At 51.7% G+C, this 23,473-nt stretch overlaps 1 protein-coding gene and 1 long non-coding RNA gene across 3 annotated transcripts in view; one reads left to right on the forward strand and one right to left on the reverse strand.

Annotated features, from left to right (window-relative positions):
• Positions 1-195: 195 nt before the first annotated feature.
• Positions 196-22,855, reverse strand: LOC103351485 (uncharacterized). Its single transcript, XR_519246.4, has 3 exons — positions 22,613-22,855; positions 9,208-9,505; positions 196-5,770 (listed from the first exon to the last, which is right to left on the reverse strand). It is a non-coding gene; the product is annotated as an uncharacterized lncRNA (long non-coding RNA).
• Positions 21,960-23,473, forward strand: part of SLC13A5 (solute carrier family 13 member 5) — a 30,437-nt gene continuing 28,923 nt past the window's right edge. For both annotated transcript variants that reach the window (XM_002718849.5, XM_051825339.2), the window contains exon 1: positions 21,960-22,118. In XM_002718849.5, the coding sequence (XP_002718895.2) occupies positions 22,017-22,118 (102 nt within the window). In that variant the 5' untranslated portion in view covers positions 21,960-22,016. The remainder of the gene's footprint in view (positions 22,119-23,473) is intronic.

Here is a 23,473-nt window from a genome sequence, read left to right on the forward strand (position 1 = left end):
AGCAGTTCTTTTTTTTTTTTTTTTTTTTTTTTTTGGACAGGCAGAGTTAGACAGTGAGAGAGAGAGAAAGAGAGAGGTCTTCCTTCCGTTGGTTCACCCCCCAAATGGCCGCTAAGGCTGCACTGATCCGAAGCCAGGAGCCAGGTACTTATCCTGGTCTCCCATGTGGGTGCAGGGCCCAAGGACTTGGGCCATCCTCCACTGCACTCCCTGGCCACAGCAGAGAGCTGGCCTGGAAGAGGAGCAACCGGGACAGAATCCGGCGCCCCAGCTGGGACTAGAACCCGGTGTGCCAGCGCAGCAGGCGGAGGATTAGCCTAGTGAGCCATGGCGCCTGCCCCCAGAAGTTTTTTAACTTGTACACCACACCCACACAGGGCCTAGCTCCTCCGTCTCTGGTTCTGGCCCCTTGTTCATCTGCCTGTGGTCTCCAGATGCCACAACCGCACTGCAGGTGATGGAGAACCAGCTCTGTCTGACCTGTCCCCTCTGATGTCCTTGGAGGTAGCTGTGCGCTTTGGGCCTGGGAGGCGGTGACGCTGGTGGTCAAGTGCTGGCCGCCCTGTGTCTTTGAGATCAGCACAGAACACCCCGGAACCCCAGGGTGCTCAAGGCAGCAGCAAACACCGTTGTCTTTTGATGTTGAAAATAACTTATAATTACATAACTCGTGCATGATATGCATGCTTTGAATACGCATGCGTACATGCACGCGCATGCGCGCATACACACACGGAACAGTACGGATACGGCGGGTTTCTATGCCTTCTCCTGACAGCCCCAGTTCTAATGGGAGCTTGTGCGCAGACACGTTCTGGTCAGCACAAAAGCCTGTCCCCATTCCCACTACGACATGAATTAGCACTGTGGCCTTGCAGGATTTCATCACTGGGCCACCCGCCTTTGGCAGGTGGCCAGCCCCTCCCCAAATGAGAAACGCTCTGTTGTGGGCTTGGAATTCCTTTCTGGGACACTGTGGCTACCCGCCGGGCACTCGCCAGGCGTTTCCGGCAGTCTCTTTGTGTGGGGCCGTGGGGCAGGGAAGCGGGAACGGGTCCCTTAGATGTGCCTTGGCCGGGCTCCCCGTTATCTGTCACAGAGGAGGGACTCTGGCTGGACCAGGAAGCAGGACGGATAATGCACACCTCGACGCCTTGTTTTGGGGCTACAAAGAGCAGTGGGGTGGGATTCTATGGCTGCATGTGCAGGGCCGTGACATTAAAGAAGACGTTTGAATCACTGGCTCTGGGAAGGGATCCGAGCTGGCCTTCATTCTTTCATGGGATCGCTAAGTTAAGGAAAATGATGTAAGGACGGAGGTATTTCACTGCCCAGACAAAAATTACATGGTGGGGTTGCACGCGCTTCTGCCGGTCGTGCGGTCGGAGCGGCCCGGGGCCCTGGGCGACATGACGGCGTGGATGGCAGGCTCCTGGAGCTCAGCGTGCTTGAGTGGGAGTTTCTTGCCCAGACCACAGCAATTGCCGGGCTCTGGGTGGAATGCAAGCCCTCGGGTATCTGTGATTGTGTTTGCGGCGAGGATGTCCTGCCAGCTCCCGCCGGGTTGGCATGTGGACGGCAGGCACCTTATCATCAAGCCCGCGGGGCATGAAGCGGCAGCTCCTTAGCGGTCGGGCGTCAGCCGCGCTTTGCCTGCTGTTCCTCCCGTCCAGGGTCTGTGTTCACACACCTGGCCCCTCCCATGCAGCCAGCGATCCTAGCCAGAGTGTCCAGGGTCAATAGCAGGGGCCTTCTGTGCATGTATCACAATTAAGAATAGTTTTCACACACAGATACAGGAATGTTCTACATTATCAATAGATATATTCTGCTTGAAGAAGATCTGTAGCAGGAGGGTGTTTAGCCTCCTGGTTAAGACATTGGTTAGGGTGCCCACATCCCAGGAGAGAGACTGAGTTCAATTCCCAAGCCCATCTCCTGACTCCAGTTTCCTGCTAATTCAGCAGTGATAGCTCAAGTACCTGGGTCCCTGTCACCTACATAGAAGACTGGTCTGAGTTCACCTGGCTCTCAGCTTCAGCTCAGCCCAGCCCCAGCCACTGTGGGAATCTGTAGAGTGAATTAGGAGATGGTAGCTCTGTCTCTCATAAATAAAATTTCTGAAAATTTGAAAGTCTACAAAATGAGTTAAATCACACTAAATTCTCATTTCAAAGAGATCACAAGCAACTGGGGTTGTGGAGCAGCAGGTTAAGCCACCACTTATGACTCCAGTTTGAGTCCCAGCTGCTCGGCTTCCAACCTGCTTAGCTTCCTGCTAATGTACCTGGGAAGGATCAAGTACTTTGTCCCTGCCAACCAAATGGGAGACCTGGATGAAGTCCCTTGCTTCTGACTTCAGCCTGGCCCAGATCTGCCTGGTTGTGGCCATTTGGAGGAGTGAACCAGCAGATGGAGGATTTTGTTCTCTCTCTCTGTCTCCCTTTCTCTGTCACTCTGCCTTTCAATAAATGAACAAATAATTTTTTTTTCAAAATATCCACAAGGGGGCCCAGCATTGTGGCATAATGAGTAAGACCACTGCCTTGGACGCTGGCATCCCATATGGCACCTGTTCAAGTCCCAGCTGCTCTGCTTCTGATCCAGCTCCCTGCTGATGGCCTAGGAAAGCAGTGGAAGATGTCCCAAGTGCTTGGGCCCCTGTGCCCAAGTGGGAAACCTGAAAGAAGCTCCTGGCTTCACATCAGCCCAGCTCCACCATTGCTGCCATTTGGGGCGTGAATAGGTGGATGGAAGTTCTCTCTCCCCCTTCCTCCCTCACCCTCCCCATTCATTTCAAATAAATAATTTTTAAAAAAATGTATCAAGGCAGGAATGTTAATTTGTGTAAGCAGATACGTGTGTGCTAGACAGGAAAAAGACATGGTGCTGGGCCAAGCTGCCAGGCTGGTATTTAACAGAGTAAGGCTGGATCATTGCCTGACTCAAATTAGTTGTTACAGAGAGGAGTTGGTAAGCTATAGCCTACCGTACTTGCCACTTGATTTGGTTTATCAATCAGTGTACTTGACAGCCGAGTGACCCCTCTACCCTCTGGTGCAGAGGTTAGAGCCACAAACAAAATCAATCCCCAGCTGCCAGGGAGCTCGCCCAACAAGATACCTATTCTCACCTGTGCAGGTGAAGGGACGGCTATGACCCAATGGGGTTCAGCTCATGCTGCCTTCATGGGAAGACGTGTGTGTGTGTGTGTGTGTGTGTGTGTGGTGTGCCATGTGTTGTGCGTTGCAGGTGACAATGGGGTGGAGCAGGAAGGACTTTCTAGGTTGAAGGTCGGGCGTGTGGGAGAGGAAGCACCTGCATTCAGGCAGATGCACTCCAATTGTTTCACACAGGCACAGGAGGCAAAGAGAAGGAACAGTCTGTTCCTTTTCCCCAGAAAGCAAGCAACTGGGGGAGCTGCTTGCCAGCCCACATTTTAATTGGAGTGCTTAGCACATTAAAATTTAATATAACTTTAAAAAAAACCTGATATTTATTGTTAGAGAGCGAGAGCGCTCTCCCATCTATTGAGTCACGCCCCAAATAGCCACAACAGCCTAGACTGGCCCAGGCTAAAAACGGGAGCCAGAACCTCAGTGCCACTCTCCCACGTGGAGAGATCCGATCCCACGTGGCAGCATCCCAATCATTTGGGTCATCACTGCTGGGATTAGAGGAAGCTGGGGGTAGAGCTGGGGCCAGGTATCGAACCAAGTGCTCCTATGTGGGACACAGGCATCGTAGCTAGGCCAGACACCTGCCCGCAATGTAGTTGTTGATGGGGTGGAATTTAGATCTGCCACATTATTGTCATCTTTCCTGCGTATGCCCTGTCTTCTCCTTTGCTCCTCCGTGATTGCCTGTTTTGGCGTTGTTTGAATCTTCTTTCAAGGTCCATTTATTTATCCTGAGGGTGCACCCCCTGCCCGGCACCCTGCTACATGGCCGTCGCATAGGGAGCTCACCTGAACACTGGTGTCCAGAGCTTCTCCTCTGAGTCTGTACACCCTGTATCTATTATAGCTCTTGTGGCAATGAAATCTTTTAATTTGGTCTGAAAATGTTTCTATTTTCCCCTCAGTTCTTAAAGGATAGTTTCATTGAAAACAGGTTCTGGGTTTACAATATTTATTCTGAGGGCCAGTGTTGTGGTGCAGGAGGTTAAGCCATTGCTTAAGACATTGATGTCCCCTATGGGAGCGCTGGCTCAAGTCCCAGCAGCTCCGGTTCTGATCCAGCTCCCTGCTAATGTGCCCGGGGAAAGAGCATAGGATGGCCCATGTGCTTGAGCTCCTGGCACCTATGTGGGAGATCCTGGCTGCTGATTTTGGCCTACGTGGTCATTGTGGCCACTTGGGGAGTAAACCTGCAGATGGAAGATCTTTCTCCATCTCTCCGCTCTGTCACTCTGCTTTTCAAAAAAAAAAAAAAAAAAAAAAAGGTCTTAAAAAAATTGTCAGGCAGGCCTGCATCGTGTCTGGTGAGCAGTCCCTGTGCCCTGTCCACGGGCATTTTCCTCCAGCTGCTCTTGGTTTTTCTTATTATCTTTGGTTTTCAGGATTTGATAATCATTTGCTTAACCATGGCTTTCTTCTTCATATTTATCCTGATTGGGGTTTATTGAACTTGTGTCTGGAAATTTGCACCTTTTGCCAAATTTAGGAATTCTTCAGCTATGACTTCGCCAATATTTTGTTCTGTCTCATCTTCCGTTCTTCGGGGATTCTCATAAAAGTAAGTTAGACATTCTGATATTTCTTCACAACTCCCTGAGGGCCGTTCTATTTATTTCTTATTTTTTCTTCAGATTAATTTACGTTGGTCAAGCTTCAGATTCACTGATGACTTCCTATGTCATCTTCTATCTGCTGTTAATTTTTAATTTGAGATTTTTAAATCAGAATTTCAATTTTTTTAAAAAAGATTATTTATTTGAAAGGTAGAGTGACAGAGAGAGAGAGAGAGAGAGAGCGAGTGAGCGAGTGAGAGCTTCTATCCATTGGTTCACTCCTCAAACAGCTGCAGTATCACAGGTCTGGACCAGGCCAAAGTCAGGAGCCCAGGAGCTCCATCCAGGTCTCCCACGGGAGTGCAGAGGCCCAGGCACTTGGGCCATCCTCTGCTGCCTTCCAAGGTGCCTCAGCAGGGAGCTGGATGGGAAGTGGAGCAGCCGGGACTCCAGCCGGCATTCCAGGGTGGGACTCTGGCAAGCCAGGCAGCAGCTTAATTTGCTGCACTATCACAGCATCTGCTGACTTGCATTTTAGCTGCGTCTCCTACCAAGGCAAGGTGCTAGGGGCTGGGGGCAGAAGCAGGAAGAGAGTTTGAAGATCCTTACAACCACCTCGGTGAGAGACAAGGGTGGCTTTGACAGGCCAGTAGCTGCAGAAATGACAAGGGGTGAGACTCTGAATATCTTCAGGAGCTAAGTCAACAGAATTTCAGAGGAATCCATGATGACTTGAAGGTTTTGGGGCTGAATAGATGGGAGGAAGAGGCTGCCATCGTCGGAGTCTGGGAAGATAGAGGGTCGCGTGGCAGGAGGAGGGTCAGCAGACAGCCGAGTAGGTGCTGAGTTAGATGGGTGTGTTGAACACCAAAGCAGAGATGCCAGGAAGGTGACTGGAGAGAGACTCCTGCTCCATGGACCTCCGGAAGGCTCAGGAATCGGGGGTGCTGATTTCCATGGGTGTAGGAGCAAGCGTAGGCTGACAACTGGATGCTGAGTTGAAAATCTGCAGGATACTTCAAGTTCTTCACCGCAGTCCTAGAAGGGGATTCTGGGAAGTTTATTTCTGGAAAACTGAGCCAGAAAGTCTGCGGGCTCACAGCCGCAGGCCGAGATGGGGGTGACAGGAAAGCCTGCCTCCTCGCCCCCAGACACTTCCCGGGCTCCCAGCATCAGGCAGGCACTTGCCAGACCTTTCTCAGAGCTGCTCTAAAAGAAGAGACCTGCAGATGGGAACCTCTAGGAGCCCCTGGGGAGAGAAGCCGCCGGCGTGACCCTCAACGCTCTACAGCAAGCGAGGAACTCCCACCCCCACCCCGGTGCTGATCTGCAGTGCCCGTGCTGAAGATCCCTGTACACTGGGGAAGAGTCTGGTGTGAACTCCAGATCAGGGGAAAGGGCCAGTTCACCATAACTACGGATGCCACAGCCACGGGTTCAGCCAACTGAGGATCAACAGTACTTGGAAAACAATTGCATTTGTACTGAATATGGACAGACATTTTTCTTGTCATTATCCCCAGTGTGTAACTGTGTACCTAGAATGTACGTTGTATTAGGTATCCTACGTAGTCTATGATTTAAAGCATAGGGGAAGATGTGCACAGGTTTCATGCAGATACTACACGGTTTGATATAAAAGACTGGAGCATCTGTGTTTTAGGTGGGGGGAGGGGTGTCTTGAACCAGTCCCTCAGATACCCATGGTCAACCGGTCAGCTATAAGAGCTTTTCAGAGGAAACAGAGATAAAGAAGAAAACTTGTGCAGAAAAAAAAAAAAAAGAGAAAAGAAAAGAAAACCAAATCCAATTGCCACCTGCAGTAATTAACATCCTCAGAGAAGGCATTGCATCAGGGAAAGAAAACAAGACGTTATATAAAAAGAACAACAATAACAAAAGAACATTTGGAAACTAAAATAGGCTCACTGGGGTAGATGTTTAGCCTGGCGGTTAGGAGGCCTGTTAAGACAGCCATGTCCCACATCAGAGTCCCAGGGTTAGATTCCTGGCTCCTGGCCCCAACTCCACCTTCCCGCCCCGGGAGGCAGTGGGATAGCTCCAAGTATTTGGATCCCTGTCACTGCATGGGAGACCTGGGTTGTCCTGGCTTTGGCCCTGTCCAGTCCAGGGTGCTGCAGGTGTCTGGGGAGTGAAACAGCAGATGGGAGTGTGCTCTCGGCTTCTGAAACAATAAGTAGGAAATAAAGTTGAGGAAATCCTCCAGGACGAAAAGTTAAAGAGATGATTATGAAAGAGAAAAGAAAATTGTAACACCGACCCAGAAGGCTCAGCGATGAATCCATAGGATGCTGAGAAAAAGGCAAGCTGGAGAAGAAAGAATATAGAAATGATTCAAGGACATTTCTCAGAACGGAAAGAACTACAGGTGGGAGGGGCCAGGCCAGTACTCAGTACAACAACCAGAATAAAGACCGATGCCGGGGCCGGCGCTGTGGCATAGTGGGTAAAGCCACGGCCTGCAGTGCCAGCATCCCATGTGGCAGCCGATTCGAGACCTGGATGCTCCACTTCTGATCCAGCTCTCTGCTATGGCCTGGGAAAGCAGTAGAAGATGGTCCAAGACCTTGGGTCCCTGCGCCTGCATGGGAGACCCAGAAGAAGCTCCTGGCTCCTGACTTCGGATCAGCACAGCTCTGGCCATTGCGGTCAACTGGGGAGTGAACCAGCGGATGGAAGACCTCTCTGCCTCTCCTCTCTCTCTCTGTAACTCTGACTTTCATATAGGTAAATCTTAAAAAAAAAATAAAGACCAATGTCAGGTTACTAATTCCAGAAAGCCAATGAGTTTTCTTCTCTTTCTTTCTTTATTAGAAATGTAGATTGAGTTGTTTTTAAGGATTTATTTATTTGAAAGGCAGAGTGACAGAGAAGGAAAGACAGAGAAAGGGCTCTTCCATTTGCTGGTTCACTCCCCAAATAGCTGCAATAGCCGGGGCTGGCCAAGGCAAAGCCAGAAGCCTGGAACTCCATCTGGGTGTCCCATGTGGGTGGCAGGGACCCAAATACTTGGGCCATCTTCTGCTGCCTTCTCAGGTGCATCAACAGGGAACTGGATCAAAAATGGAGTAGCCAGGACTCAAACTGGTGCTCATATTGGGATTCCAGTATCCCAGGTGGGCTTAACCCACTGTGCCACAGCGCCATCCCCTGATTTTTCAAAACTTCAGAGGGAACAATCAAGTCATGTACAAAGAATCCATACTTGGCCGGCGCCGCGGCTCACTAGGCTAATCCTCCGCCTGCAGTGCCGGCACAGGGTTCTAGTCCTGGACGGGGTGCCAGTTCTGTCCCGGTTGCTCCTCTTCTAGTCCAGCTCTCTGCTATGGCCCGGGAAGGCAGTGGAGGATGGGCCAAGTGCTTGGGCCCTGCACGCGCATGGGAGACCAGGAGGAAGCACCTGGCTCCTGGCGTCAGATCAGTGCAGCGTGGCGGCCGTAGCGGCCATTTGGGGGGTGAACCAATAGAAGAGGTCTCTCTCTAACTCTACCTGTTAAGAAAAAAATCCATACTGATCCACAATCACACAGCACTAAACTAAAATAGAGCAACGCCTTCAAAATTCTAAGTGAGGATGATTTTCAACTTGAACTCTGTACCTACCCAAGACCAGTCAGGTTGCTTGTGCTGACCTCAGGAGCTGTCTTTCTGGGAAGCTATTGCAGGATGCATTGCATCCACGTGAGGGAGGAAACCACGGAAGAGTATGGCAGAGGGGCCGGGAGGTAGGGGATCCAGCAGCAGTTGCATTTCAGAATGGCGACAGAACCCTCAGATGACGGTTGTGCAGAGGGGTCTGGGAATCAGCGGTTAAGATGGGAGCTGAGTGGAAGGTCTGCAGAGTCGTTTAGTTTTAGAGGAATGGGTATTACCTTACATGTTTGACCACATGGAAAATTATGTTGAGAGCCTCTTTGCAATTGCAAGAAGAGCAAGAATAAAAGGTAAGGGCTTTAAAAAAATTAAACACATGGAAACCAAGTACTCGCTCTAAGAAAAATAAAAAGTTATGCAAGATATGAAACATAGGGGCTGGCGTGGTAGTGCAGTGTACTAGCTGCTGCTTGCAATGCTGGCATCCCATACTGGAGTGCTGGTTTGAGTCCCAGCTGCTCCACTTCCCATCTCGCTTCCTAATAATGCATCCTGGGAAAACAGCAGGTGATGGCCCATGAACTTGAGCCCTGCCACCTGGTGGCTGACCCGGCTGGAGTTTCAGGCTTCAACCTGGCGGTGTCCTGGCTGTTGAGGCCATTTGTGAACTAGCAGGTGGAAGATGTTGTCTCAACATCTCATTGTTTTAAGTGCCAATTTAACTAAAATGCTTATATAATACATTGAGAAGATATGGGAAAGGGAAGGAGAAGTGAGGGGTCCAAACACTCATATTTTATGATAGGAAGTCAACAAATTGTTTCTGAAATGGAGAAGCCGTGAAAGTATAGGTTAATTACCTTTTTAGAAACATGGATGCATTACTGGAAGCAAATGCGGGAGTGCCGCTGCCAGCTTCCCTCAGGGCGATGAGTGAGACGAGGCAGTTAGTGGGATGACGTGTCTGTTGGTGAAATGGTCAGTGTGGTGCACGCTCTTGAGCATCTCTCTAGTTTTTCCTCGGGCCGTTTCAACCTTGTCTGTTGGTGCAGGAGCGGAGGCAGGCTGCCCCAGGGAGCCCCGTGGCCAGCCAGATTGGAAGGTGCTACGGCAATGGGTTCTGTGGTCTTTTGCTGCAGACATTTCCATACGGGGGTGCTACAACAAAGCAAATGAAGCAATGCCAATCAGGCTACAGTGGCCTATTGCACTTTGATGTTAGCTTCCGTGGGTGGGAGAAACATCAGATGCTCAGATTAATAGGGAAATCCCAGGGCATGTGGTTGCAAACACTCAGGCTCATGTACAACCCACAATTTCCCTGTCTCCTCTCCTTCCTGTGCCCAACCTTCCAGAGTCGGCTCTACCGTTCCCGGGGCAGATGGCAAGCGTGGCACGTGCCCATTCAGAGGTTAATCCAAACAGCCACCCTTTGGGGATTTCCATAAGGGAAGTCATTTTAGCATGCTAGGAGATCTTAGCTTCTGCTTGCATAATTGGCCTCCTATTGCGATTCTCCCTCGATGGCTTTTGTGCAATCAAGTACAGGCGGTCACCATCCCTTTTTGGTTACAATGGAGCAAAACTGGCGTGTTTTGTAAGTGATGGGTTTTGGTGACATCTTCTCTGTTGTCTTTGCAGTTTTGTTCCAGTTTTCGAGGCAGAGGCTTTGCCTTCACAGGTTTTCTCTGTATTTCTACTTTGAATAAAATCTGATCTTCCGATAAACTTCATTTTCAAGCTAGTCCTCTCCCATTTCTGCCTAAGCTACACTGTTAATACGTTGCAATATGAAAGCCATTTAGATGTAATGAATGTCTCTTGACCCATTACCAGCCTTAGAAATAAAATGTGACAACCTTGGTTTTCTCCAAGCCTGCTGACTTTGGAGTGTATCATGCCTTTGCATGGTTGTTATGCATTGATTTGATGTGGATGGCCCCATGGACAGCATGTGTTATGGTGTCTGTACACCTTTCAGCCTTGTGCTGGCCTTTCTCCTTAGCCTATGTTTCCGACTTACCAGTATTCAAACATAGGAGCTTAGTTTATTTATCTTAGTTGCTGTAAGATAGCCAACCATATGGTGCCTCTGAGTCTCTGTGGGTTAGGATTTTTCAGGATTTTTTTTAGTTATCAGAAACAACACTGTGATGAAAAGTCTTCATGGGCCGGTGCCGCGGCTCACTGGCTAATCTGCCTGCGGCGCCGGAACCCCAGGCTCCAGTCCTGGTTGTTCCTCTTTCAGTCCAGCTCTCTGCTGTGGCCTGGGATAGCAGTAGAAGATGACCCAAGTCCTTGGGCCCCTGTACCCGCGTGGGAGACCTGAAAGAATCTCCTGGCTCCTGGCTTCGGATCAGCACTGTTCCGTCACTGTGGCCAATTGGGGAGTGAACCAGTGGATGGAAGACCTCTCTCTCTCTCTCTGCCTCTTCTCTCTCTGTGTAACTCTGACTTTCAAATAAATAAATCTTTAAAAAAAAAAAGATAAATTAATTTTGGCACAAAAAGTTTGAAATCTATGCATAGTTTCTTGTAATCTGCATTCCCACAAAATTTCCGAAGCCCTCACACAAAGACTACGCTCCCCAGGGTTTTGCTACCAAGGCCCTGAGAAAAACATGGCTTTCAGTGGTGAGGGCTGGGGTCTCGTGTAAGGGAGGGAGGCTTTGTCTCTAAATGCTTGGCTGCTTGTGGAGAATCTTCCAGTAGAGGCTGTCTCCCCAGTATTTCACACCAATCCCACTCATCACCATTACACCTGTCTTATTGGGGGTTCTGATAAGGTTTTTTTTTTGTTTGTTTGTTTTTTTTTGTTTATTTTGGACAGGCAGAGTTAGACAGTGAGGGAAAGAGACAGAGAAAAAAGTTTTCCTTCTGTTGGTTCACCCCCCAAATGGCCATTGCGGCTGGCGCACTGCGCCGATCCGAAGGCAGGAGCCAGGTGCTTCTCCTGGTCTCCCATGGGGTGCAGGGCCTAAGCACTTGGGCCATCCTCCACTGCACTCCCAGGCCACAGCAGAGAGCTGGCCTGGAAGAGGAGCAACCGGGACAGAATCCGGCGCCCCAACCGGGACTAGAACCCGGGGTGCTGGCGCCACAGGTGGAGGATTAGCCTAGTGAGCCGTGGCGCCAGCCGATAAGTTTTTTTTTTTTTTTTTTTCAAAAAATTATTAATCAACTTGAAAGGCAGAGAGATCACCTATCTGGTGGTTCACTCCCCAATGCCAGCAACGGCCGGGGCTGGGTTGGCCCAAAGGCAGGAGCCTGGAACTCAGGTCAGGTCTCCCCCACGGGTGGCAGGGACCCAAGTACTTGAACCATCTCCTGCTGCCTCCCAGGGTGAGCACTCGTAGGAAGAGGGAATTGGGAGCAGGGCCAGAACTCAAACCCAGGCTCTGAGATAGGAGATGCAGGTGTCTCAAGTGGCAACTTAACCGTGGCCTGCCCTGAAAATCCTTTATAAAAGATATTACCTAACTTCTAATCCTCCGCCTTGCGGCGCCGGCACACCAGGTTCTAGTCCCGGTCGGGGCGCCGGATTCTGTCCCAGTTGCCCCTCTTCCAGGCCAGCTCTCTGCTGTGGCCTGGGAGTGCAGTGGAGGATGGCCCAAGTGCTTGGGCCCTGCACCCGCAAGGGAGACCAGGAGAAGCACCTGGCTCCTGCCATCAGATCAGCGCGGTGCGCCGGCTGCAGCATCCATTGGAGGGTGAACCAATAGTAAAGGAAGACCTTTCTCTCTCTCTCTCTCTCTCACTGTCCACTCTGCCTGTCAAAAATAAATAAATAAATAAATAAATAAAAATAAAAAAAGATGTTACCTAACTGAATTCAGAAGGTGAGAACTTTCAATGGCATCTTCAGCAATGATATGAATGTGTCATACAATGTGCCCATTTTGTGGGCAAAAAGACAACCCATACACTAATACTTGCATCTTTTTTATTGATGAATGTATCTGGGAAAGGAAAAGGGCTTAGGAAAGAATTATTTGCCATTTAGCAAGAAGGAAAATGAATAATTAGAGCAAAGGAAAATGGGACCCTTCCTCAGCCCAAAGGACTCGACGGCTTCACATTGCCAGTCAAGGCTACTATCACTGTGGAGTGACTTAAAACTTGGGACTCAGGGGGCCGGCGCCGTGGCGTAGCAGGTCAAAGCCACCACCTTCAATGCCTGCATCCCATTTGGGCACCGGTTCAAGTTCCAGCTGCTCCACTTCTGATCTGGCTCTCTTCTATGGCCTGGAAAAGCAGTAGAAGATGGCCCAAGTGCTTGGGCCCCAGCACCCACGGGGGAGACCAGGAAGAAGCTCCTGGCTCCTGGCTTTGGCCTGGCCCAGCTCGGGCCATTGTGGCCATTGGGGAGTGAACCAGCACATGGAAGATCTCTCTATCTCTCCCTCTCTCTGTAACTCTGCCTTTTAATAAATAAATACATCTTTAAAAAAACTTAAGGCTCAAATTTAGAAAAGGAATCAAAGTTAATAGACATAGTGATGCAAAGGTGCCTAACTTAAAACACACCATGTGGGGGCGGCACTGTGCTGTACTGGGCTAAGCCTCCACCTGTGGTGCCAGCATCCCAATCCCATAAGGGCTGCAGTTCGAGTCCCAACTGCTCCTCTTCTGATCCAGCTCTTTGCTGTGGCCTGGGAAAGCAGTAGAAGATGGCCTAAGGGCTTGATATCCTATACCCGCTTGGGAAACCCAGAAGAGGCTCCTGGCTTCAGACGGGCCCAGCTCTGGTCATTGCAGTCATATGGGGAGTGAACCAGCAGATGGAAGACCTTTCCCTCTGTCTCTCCCTCTCTCAAATAAGTAAATAAATAAATAAAATAAGCAAATAAATAAAATCTTTAAAAAACACACACCATATGACTTTTGGAGGAAACTGCATTTACAGTAAGTGAGAAATTTTTTCATGATCTTAAACCTTGAGCATCATGAATGCCTTTCTAATATTATATGTGTGGGCTCCTTTAAAAATATTCCAAACACTTACTATACGATATTTAAGATGTGTTTCAGAGAGATAAGAATAATATAATGAACACTTCCATATCCAAAATGAGTTAAAAATAGTACTTCTTAAAAAAAAGATATATTTACTTGATAGGCAAGAGTCACAGGGAGGGGGGAAGAGATAGAGACAGAGAGGTCTTCCATTGGCTGGTTCACTCTCCAAATAGCTACAATGGCTGGAACTGGGCAGGTCCAAAGCCAGGAGCCAGGAGCTTCTTCAGGGTCTCCCACATGGGTGCAGGGGCCCACACACTTAGGCCATCCTCTGCTGCTTTCCCAGGCCATTAGCAGGAAGCTGGATCAGAAGTGGAGTTGCTGAGACTTGAACCAGCAGCCTTATGTGATGCCGGTACTGCAGGCTGCGGTTTTACCCCCTACACTACAGCACTGAACCCTAAAGCATTTCATGCGCAGTTGAAGCCCCCTCTGCACCAGTTTAAAAGGACGCTGCAGGAGCTGGCATTTGGGGCAGTGTGTTAAGCTTCCACCTGCAATGCTGGCATCTCACATCGGAGAACCAGGTTGGAGTCCTGGCTGCTCCACTTCTGAATCCAGATCCCTGCTAATGCGCCTTGGAAGGCAGCAGAAGATGGCCCAGTTACTTGGATCCCACCACCCGTGGGAGACTCCGATGGAGTTCCTGGCATCTGGCGGCAGACGAGCCCAGATCTGGCTGCTGTGGCCATTTGGGGAGTGAATCAATGAATGGGAGGCTTCTGTCTCTCTTTCTCTGTCACTCTGCCTTTTAAATAAATAAATCTTATTTTTAAAAAAGTGCACCTCATTTAGAGTTTATTGATATATTCATTTTTTGAAAAAAGATATATTTATTAGAAAGGCAGAATTAGAGAGGGATACCTTCCATCTACCGGCTTACTACCCAAGTGAGTACAATGGCCAGTGCTGTATCAGGCTGAAACCAGTTGCCTGGAACTTCTCCGGGTCTCCCACGCGGGTGCAGGGGCCCAAGGACTTGGGCCGTTTTCCACTGCTTTCCCAGACACATGAGCAGGGTACTGGATTGGCAGTGGAACAGCTGGGACTTGAACCAGAGCCTACAGGGGATGCTGGCCCTGCAGGTGGTATCTTCACTAGCAGTGCCACAATGTGGGCCCAACAGACAGATTCTTAAAACGGGCAGGTAGAGAGGGCCAGGAGGCCCTGAGGAAGAGTAACGCAATTGCTGGACAAGGTCACACCAGCCGAAGGCCCCACCACTACAGACGTGTTGGTGCACTCTGTCAACCTCCCTATGCAAAATAAGTCACACCAAGGCCAGCGCTGTGGCATAGCGGGTGGAGCTGCTGCCTGCAGTACCGGCATCCCATATGGCCGCCGGTTTGAGTCCCAGCTGCTCCACTTCTGATCCAGCTCTCTGCTATGGCCTGGGAAAGCAGTAGAGGATGGCCCAAGTCCTTGGGCCCCTGCACCCGTGTGGGAGACCTGGAAAAAGCTCCTGGCTCCTGGCTTCAGATTGGCTCAGCTCTGGCCATTGCAAGCCATTTGGGGAATGAACCAGTGGATGGAAGACCTCTCTCTCTCTCTGCCTCTGCCTCTGCCTCTCTGTAATTCTGCCTTTCAAATAATAAATACTTGTTTTCGTTTTAAAGATTTATTTTACTCCCACTCTGATCTCCAGGTGGCTCCCAACAAGTACTTCAGTTTCACCTTCTGAGCAAAATCTGTGCAAAAAAAGTGATTCTGGCAGCTGCTCCCTGAGCGGCTCATGGCTCTTCACCTTATTGGCATACATGGCACCAACAGGCAAAGCCCATTTCTTTTTTTTATTTATTTTTATTTTTTATTTTTTATTTTTTGACAGGCAGAGTGGACAGTGAGAGAGAGAGACAGAGAGAAAGGTCTTCCTTTGCCGTTGGTTCACCCTCCAATGGCCGCCGCGGCCAGCGCGCTGCGGCCGGCGCACCGCGCTGATCCAATGGCAGGAGCCAGGAGCCAGCTGCTTTTCCTGGTCTCCCATGGGGTGCAGGGCCCAAGCACCTGGGGCATCCTCCACTGCACTCCCGGGCCACAGCAGAGAGCTGGCCTGGAAGAGGGGCAACCGGGACAGAATCCGGCGCCCCGACCGGGACTAGAACCCGGTGTGCCGGTGCCACAGGTGGAGGATTAGCCTAGTGAGCCTCGGCACTGGCCAAGACCTGCAGCATTTCTAAAAATTGAGCAGAAAGGAAAGTTGGCAGCACTATCACCAGTGCATCAGCTGTGACCGTTTTTAACAATCATCTACGGGTTCCCGGTCTCTGCACTGAACAACCTGGTCGGATGAGCGTTCCCAAGCTGACTTCCACGGGCATGTGAAGATGTTCAGCTTTCACAACACTGTTATTCGTACTTTCTGCTTTTCTTATGAAAAATTAATGGGTGTATTTTTAGAGGCTGCTTTGTAAATGGATACTTTTGTGCGCCACGTGGTTTTGGAAATCGGTGAGTTTACTAGCAAGACAATATCGGACCGAACACAGCATCAGTGTTTTGCTTTAAGCTCTGATTTGGTTGTACTTGGAATTTTGTGGGGTGGAAAGATTTTTACTTTATTTGTCTCTGGTCAGGAGTCTATTTTCTGAGGAGCTGCTCAGAAAACCACATGACTGCATCCAAGAGAATTTCATCAACTTCTCTGTTTCTACAGAAATTCGTACTTAGAATGGTGCCTTTTCAGAAATTGTGATTGCCTGTAATGCCTATTAATGCTGACCTGGTAAATCAGGTCAAATGGATTTGGTAAATCAAGCCAACACTTCAAGCAATACTACCAAGTTGACTTTTACTACCTCAGTTTTAAAATTAAATGATGTCAAATGATTCGGCCAAGAATAAAAGTTGCATTACAGGGGCTGGCACTGTGGCACAGTGGGTAAAGCCCCCAGCTGCAATGCTGGGTGCGTGTTTGAGTCCCAGCTGTTCCACTTCCAATCCAGCTCCCTGCTAATGTGCCAGGGAAAGTAGAGGAGGATGGCCCAAGTGCGTGGGTCCCTGCACCCATGTAGGAGACCCAGAAGAAGCTCCTGGCTTCATCCTGGCCCAGCGCTGGCCATTGCAGCCATTGTAGCAGTGAACTAGTGGATGAAAGATCTCTCTCCCTCTCTCCTCCTCTCTCTGTAACTCTGATTTTCATATATAAATAAAAATTTTTTAAAAAGTTGCATCATACAGTTATACACTGTCTGCTACTATAACTAAATATTCTGAAATACTTTGTTTTATGTTCTTCAGTACCATACTTTCAGTTAGAGAGTATTTTTGTGCTAAGAAATATAGTCCGATGTGGGTTCATATTTTGAGGAATATTAAGAAAATGAGAAGGGCCAGTCTTGTGCAACTGATTAAACTGCCACTGGACACGCAATGTCAGCATTTCCCGCACCAGAGCACTGGTTTGAGTCCCGGCCGCTCCACTTCCCATCCAGCTTCCTGCTAATGGCCTGGGAAAGCAGCAGAGGACGGCCCAAGTCCTTGCGCCCCTGCTCCCATATGGGAGACCCAGAAGAAGCTCCTGGCTCCTGGCTTTGGATCTGCCCAGTTCCAGCCATTGTAGCTATTTGGGGAGTGAACTGGAGGATGGAAAATCTCTGTCTCTCCTGCCCCGCAACTGTGCCCATCAAATTATTTTTTAAAGTATTATTTTAAGGCTGGCGCCGCGGCTCACTAGGCTAATCCTCTGCCTAGCGGCGCCGGCACACCGGGTTCTAGTCCCGGTCGGGGCGCCGGATTCTGTCCCGGTTGTCCCTCTTCCAAGCCAGCCCTCTGCTGTGGCCAGGGAGTGCAGTGGAGGATGGCCCAGGTGCTTGGGCCCTGCACCCCATGGGAGACCAGGAAAAGCAGCTGGCTCCTGGCTCCTGCCATCGGATCAGCGCGGTGCGCCGGCCGCAGCGCGCTGGCCGCGGCGGCCATTGGAGGGTGAACCAACGGCAAAGGAAGACCTTTCTCTCTGTCTCTCTCTCTCACTGTCCACTCTGCCTGTCAAAAAAAAAAAAAGTATTATTTTAAACTGATTTTGTGTATGGAAATGTTGGTTATATGAGTGCTTGGGCCCCTGCACCCACCTGGATGGGGTTCCTGGCTTCTGGCTTTGTCCTCGCCCAGCCCTGGCTGTTGGAGCCATTTGGGGAGTGAATCAGAGGATGGAAGAATTATTCTCTTTCTCCCTCCCTCCCTCCCTCTTTCTTCCCTACTCCACCCCCCTCTCTTTCAGATAAGTAAATAATTTTAAAATTTATTGGTTTAATAAATTTTATGTATTTTATGTTGCTATCAATCCAAAATATGAATTGATGTGCTTTTAAAAATCATCTCAGGGGGCCGGCACTGTGGCGTAATGAATAAAGCCGCCACCTGCAGTGCCGGAATCCCATATGGGTGCTGGTTCAAGTCCAGTTGCTCCACTTCTGATCCAGCTCTCTGCTATGGCCTGGGAAAGCAGTAGAAGATGGCCCAAGTGCTTGGGTCTCTGCACCTGCGTGGGAGACCCAGAGGAAGCTCCTGGCTTCAGATCAGCTCAGCTCTGGCCATTGCGGCCAATTGGGGAGTGAACCATCAGATGAAAGACCTCTCTCTGCCTCTCCTTCTCTCTCTATTTAACTCTGACTTTCAAATAAATAAATATAATCTTTTAAAAAAAGAATAAAATAAATAAAAATCATCTCATTTGTTATAATGCAATGTATTTTTTTTTTTTTTTGACAGGCAGAGTTAGACAGTGAGAGAAAGAGAGAGAGAGAAAAGTCTTCCTTCGTTGGTTCACCCCCAAATGGCTGCTATGGCTGGCGCACTGAGCTGATCCAGAGCCAGGAGCCAGGTGCTTCTCCTGGTCTCCCATGCGGGTGCAGGGCCCAAGCACTTGGGCCATCCTCCACTGCACTCCCTGGCCACAGCAGAGAGCTGGCCTGGAAGAGGGGCAACCGGGACAGAATCCGGCACCCCGACCGGGACTGAAACCCAGTGTGCTGGCGCCGCAGGCGGAGGATTAGCCTAGTGAGCCGTGGCGCTGGCCTATAATGCAATGTAATAAGTGGCTTAAACAGTCAGTTATTTGTGAGCTGAAAGTGTGACCAAATGCAGGGCATTCCTGCATTTGGATAAATTTGCATGCATACGTTGAATTCATACGTTCAGCTTGGGGAATAATTAAATAAGATTCGCAAATAAGATCCAGAAATAATAGGTAATGTATTAGGAATCAGGATCATGGCTTTCCTGCATTTAGCACATCTATAGAAAATAAAAATGTGTTGCTAACAGTGAATGCGTGCAGCAGGCGAAAGCAGGTGTGAGGCCGTGCACACCTCTCCCCTGCGCCAGGCCCAGCGCTGTGAGCGGCTCCTTCCACTCTTTTTTTTTTTTTTTTTTTTTTTTTTTTTTTTTTTTTGACAGAGTGGACAGTGAGAGAGAGAGACAGAGAGAAAGGTCTTCCTTTGCCGTTGGTTCACCCTCCAATGGCCGCCGCGGCCGGTGCACCGCGCTGATCCGATGGCAGGAGCCAGGTGCTTCTCCTGGTCTCCCATGGGGTGCAGGGCCCAAGCACTTGGGCCATCCTCCACTGCACTCCCGGGCCACAGCAGAGAGCTGGCCTGGAAGAGGGGCAACCGGGACAGAATCCGGCGCTCCGACCAGGACTAGAACCCGGTGTGCCAGCGCCGCAAGGCAGAGGATTATCCTAGTGAGCCGCGGCACCGGCAGCCTTCCACTCTTCCTATCCTTATTCCAGTGGCTGGCGGTTCCATCAGTCATGGTTCTGTCAGTCTTGAGATCTGGGAGCAGTCCCGCCCCACTTCTCGTCCTCCTTCTGGAAGTGTCAACTCCTCTTGGGCACTTGCTATCCTCCCTGAGTGCTAGGCTGCTAGGATTTTGAACTTACAGATGAATTTGAGAGGAACGGGTGCTTCGATAACAGCTGGTCTTCCTATCCAGAATCTCTTCATTGATTTGGCTTTGGTGCTGTGGCCCTTCAGTCTCCAGTGGCCCTGAACTATCTTGGAGTTTTTCTCCACAATTATAACTTTCTCCTTCAGTGGTGATTTTGATCAACCTCTACCCTTGTCTGGAAAATGAGCAGCCTTCAAGTCTCAGCTGGAGTGCCACCTCCTCCAGGAAGCTTTCCTCCCCCCCCCTTTTTTTTTTTTAAGATTTATTTATTTGAGAGGCAGAGAGAGAAAGAGTGATTGATTGATTGATTTCCATCCACTGGTTCACTCCTCAAATGGCTGCAATGTCCAGAGCTGGGCCAATCCAAAGCTAGGAGTCAGGATCATTTTCCAGGTCTCTCACATATGGACAGGGCCCAAGGACTAGGGCCATCTTCCACTGCTTTCCCAGGCCATAGCAGAGAGCTGGACTCGAACCGGCGCCCATATGGGATGCCGACCTCACAGGTGAGGGCTTTACCCGCCGCGCCCCAGTGCGGGCCCCCTCCATCGCTCTAGGCAGTTTTAAGAGATTGAAGAGTCTCTACCAGCAGGTGTATTTTGCATATAATTGCAGGAGCAAATCTGTACCGGTGGCCGGTTATGTGCCGGAGCCCTGAACGTTAACTCAAAGTCTTCACAAACAACCTCTGGAAAGCAAAGCCGGTGTTGCGCTCTCGGCTCTGAGAGGGTGGCTTGTTGTGGGCATGCAGCCAGGATCCGCGTGCAGGCTCTGTGTGACACCCCCTCTGCAGCAGTGTGTCCTGTCCTGAGGGGTCTCCGTCACACATCCCGGAGAAAACATTTTGAGTGCACACCCTGGGCCAGGCCCAGTCAAAGGCGTTGGCTGCCCTGAGAGGTAGCAGGTGGTGGCTGAAGAGGTTGGGTCTCTGCCATCTACGTAAGAGACCTGCATTGAGTTCCTTGCAGGAGCTGGCCCAGCCACAGGTATTTCTGGTATTTGAGTGAAACAGCAGATGAGAGCTCGCTCTCGCTCTCTCTCTCTCTGCCTCTCAGATAAGGAAATTTATTTTATAAAATGGAACAATGCTGGCTGTGCACATGACAAGTAAATCAGACATGAATAGAAACCACAGCAGTGAATGTCGGCACAAGCTGGGCTAAGCACCATGAGAGGACGAGGAAGTGGGGACAGCGGGAAAGCCGGGGTCACCCGGATGAGCATTACGGAGGAGATCAGGTGAGCGGTGGCAGGAGGGCTTGGGAAGGGTGCGTGTTTGCCTGGGCATGGGTTACAGGAAGAGACTCTGAACCTAATCAGGCTGCGTTGAGTCTGAGGACCTGAGACACGCCCAGGCAGCGAAAGCCTGGACTTCCCAGTTATCTCTGGGTAGCTTGGGGGATTGGTTCCAGGACCCTGGCCATCCTCCTTATACCTTAAATCCTCTTGGGGCCGGCATTGTGGCATAGCGGGTGAAGCTGCTGGCTGTGAGGCCGGCATCCATCATGTCGAGTCCTGGCTGCTCCACTTCCGACCCAGCTCCCTGCTGATGTGCCTGGAAAGGCAGCGAGGGTGGCCCAAGTCCTTGAGCCGCTGCACCCATGGGACAGACCTGGAAGAGGCGCCTGGCTTTGACAGCTGTTGCAGCCATTTGGGGAGTGAACCGGCAGATGGAAGATTCTCTCTTTCTGCCTTTCCTTTGAATAAATCTTAAATAAATAATAAAAATCATTTCTAGTTGACTTACATCCAGTGCTCTGTAAACAGCTGGCACACTACGTTGTTTAGGGAGTAATGACAAGGAGAAAAGGCCTGGAATTGTTCCGGAAGTAACCTTTGCAGGGGCCGATGGCGGGGTCCGTGGCCAAGGAACCCGAGCAAGGCGTCACCAGACTGCTTGGAATGGGGGTGCAGGAGGAGCACAGTGAGCGCCCAGGAGCAGGCAGAAGAGAGAAGGCTTGGAGGTGCTAGGGTCTCCCCGTGCTCCGCAAGGCTGTGTGCTCACGGGGCTGAGGGAAAGAAAGACCTGCAGGGCAGCCTAGGTTATGTCCTCGCCTCTCCAGACCCCAGCTACCCTCTGGGAGGGGTGGGCGCCTCCAGGGGGCCCTGCCGGGTCTGCTGGAGGGCGAGAGCCGCCCAGGCCACAGAGCACCGTGTCAGTGTCGCCGGGGAGCCCCCAGGGCTTCACTGGCTGCGACAGCACACGCGGGGAGGGAGTTGGGGGGACAGGAGGGACGCAGAGCAGGAAGCCAGAGGAGGCTGGGAGCGCGGGACCCTCCGGCACGAGGTGGGGGCGAGGGGCGTAAGTATGAGATGCAAAGGACAGGGATTGGGGCGGGAGACCCAGAGACAGTTGGAGGTGTCCATCGGCGGCCCCTCCAGGGTCCGGGGAAGAGCAGGTGCGGACGCGGGAGGGTTGCGCACGCAGAGCGGGCAGAGGGAAAGACAGCTACGCCCGCTCAGCTGCCCCAGGGCGGCCCAGGGCACCGAGAGGCTGGAGGCGCCAGGATCCCCAACGCCGCTGCGCTCCGCCAACGCCTTCAGCCACCACCACCGGGCGGCAAAGCCTGAGGTGGGCGGCCCCACAGACCCGAGGGGTAGCCCCGCCCCGTGGCCGCCAGGAGGCCCCACGGTGGGGGGGGGGCGGAGTTGTCACCGCCCCCACTCCCGGGGGCGGGGGGAGGGGGCAGTCCGTCCCTTCTTAAGCCCGCGGAGCCTCCAGCCACCCCTCACTCGTCTCTCCCGCCAGGCTCCCACCCGCACGATGGCCTCGGCGATGAGCTATGTCTCCAAGTTCAAGTCCTTCGTGATCTTGTTCGTCACCCCGCTCCTGCTGCTGCCACTCATCATTCTGATGCCCGCCAAGGTCAGTTGTGTCTCCGGGCAGCCCCGAAGAACTCGGGTGCCCCATGCCCAGGACAGTGAGCCCGCGAGTACCGAACCAGAGCGCACGAACCCCCACCCGGGGCAGGGACAGCTCCCTGGGGGGCGCGCATTCAGGTGCCAGATGGGAGGTGTCCTGCGAAGCATCCAGAGGGACGCAGAGACCCTAGCGTGCACAGACGCTGCGGTTCACAGGTCCGGGGTGCAGGAACCGGCTGGGCAAGCACAGAGACCCAGAAGTGAGCACGGGTTCCAGTCACACAGACGCCCCCAGCCGCAGGCTCGGCCCCTGGCCCAGGATCCCCCACCCCCTCCCCCCGACTGCATCACTGCCAGGCTCCCACACAGAGCTCCCCAGGCCGGCAGGGCGCTGGTTCTCCCTTTTTGCCTCTCTGGTCTCTGCCCCCAGCTGGTGGCGACTTTGGCTCCAGGTGGCTTCTGTTAGGCAGAGACCTACAGGAGAGGATCCTCACCTACCTGGATCCCGAGGGCTGCCTTTGCCACTCCTGAGACCTTCCATGGGCTGCAGGCTGTTTCTACAGGGCTGCAGTTTCTCTCCAGTTCTGTACCACCCAGTGCCTCCTCTGAGCCTAAATGGTGTTCCAGGCTGGAAGGCAGGCTCGCCCGCTGTGGCCGGGAGGCGGGACACGTTCCCAGAGCTCACGCCTTGGGTGGCAGGACCCTGGTTTGCAGGGAAGCTGCGTCCCATGGCCTGGCCGCCTAGCTGCTCCTGGGAGGGAAGGGAGAATGAATGGCCTTGGCCACAGGGCGGGGGCGGGGCGGGCACCCTGGCCCAGACTCCGCCAGGCTGTGCACAGCCAGTTTGGCAGAGGCCCTAGCCCTCTGGAGCCTTTTGTGGCTGCTCCTTCCTCGTTCCTGCTTCAGCCTTTTCACTCTCAGCCCAGACAGGAAACCTCCGGCTCCCCCTTCCTCCCCTGGCAGGTTTGGGGAACAGAGGCGCTCTTCAGGGGTGCCTTGGGGGGCCATCCTGAGGGGGGCGGGGATGCCAGGAAGCCCACCTGCAGGAAAGGCGGACTTGCAGCAGCCGCGCATCCTAGTGACTTTAGTCACGTCCTCGCACTGTCTGGGCCTCGGTGTTCGCATCCGTGCAGTGGGGCAAGGTGGCTCTGTTCTCCAGGAGCCCTTGGGTGGGCCGAGCGGAGGACCCGAGTGGGCTGAGGCCAGCAGATGGAGCCGTGGCAGCTCTTTAGTTGCTGAACCAACTGCAGGCAGCCATGTTTCTCTCTAGAAAGAGCCTGGGGCCTGTCGTCGTCCGCGCTGGTGGGAACCAGGCAGGAGAGCTGGGATCTCAGCGCCGTGGGCAGCGAGCAATGTTCC

This window comes from Oryctolagus cuniculus, chromosome 17, assembly GCF_964237555.1.
Source record: "Oryctolagus cuniculus chromosome 17, mOryCun1.1, whole genome shotgun sequence".
Taxonomy (NCBI): domain Eukaryota; kingdom Metazoa; phylum Chordata; class Mammalia; order Lagomorpha; family Leporidae; genus Oryctolagus; species Oryctolagus cuniculus.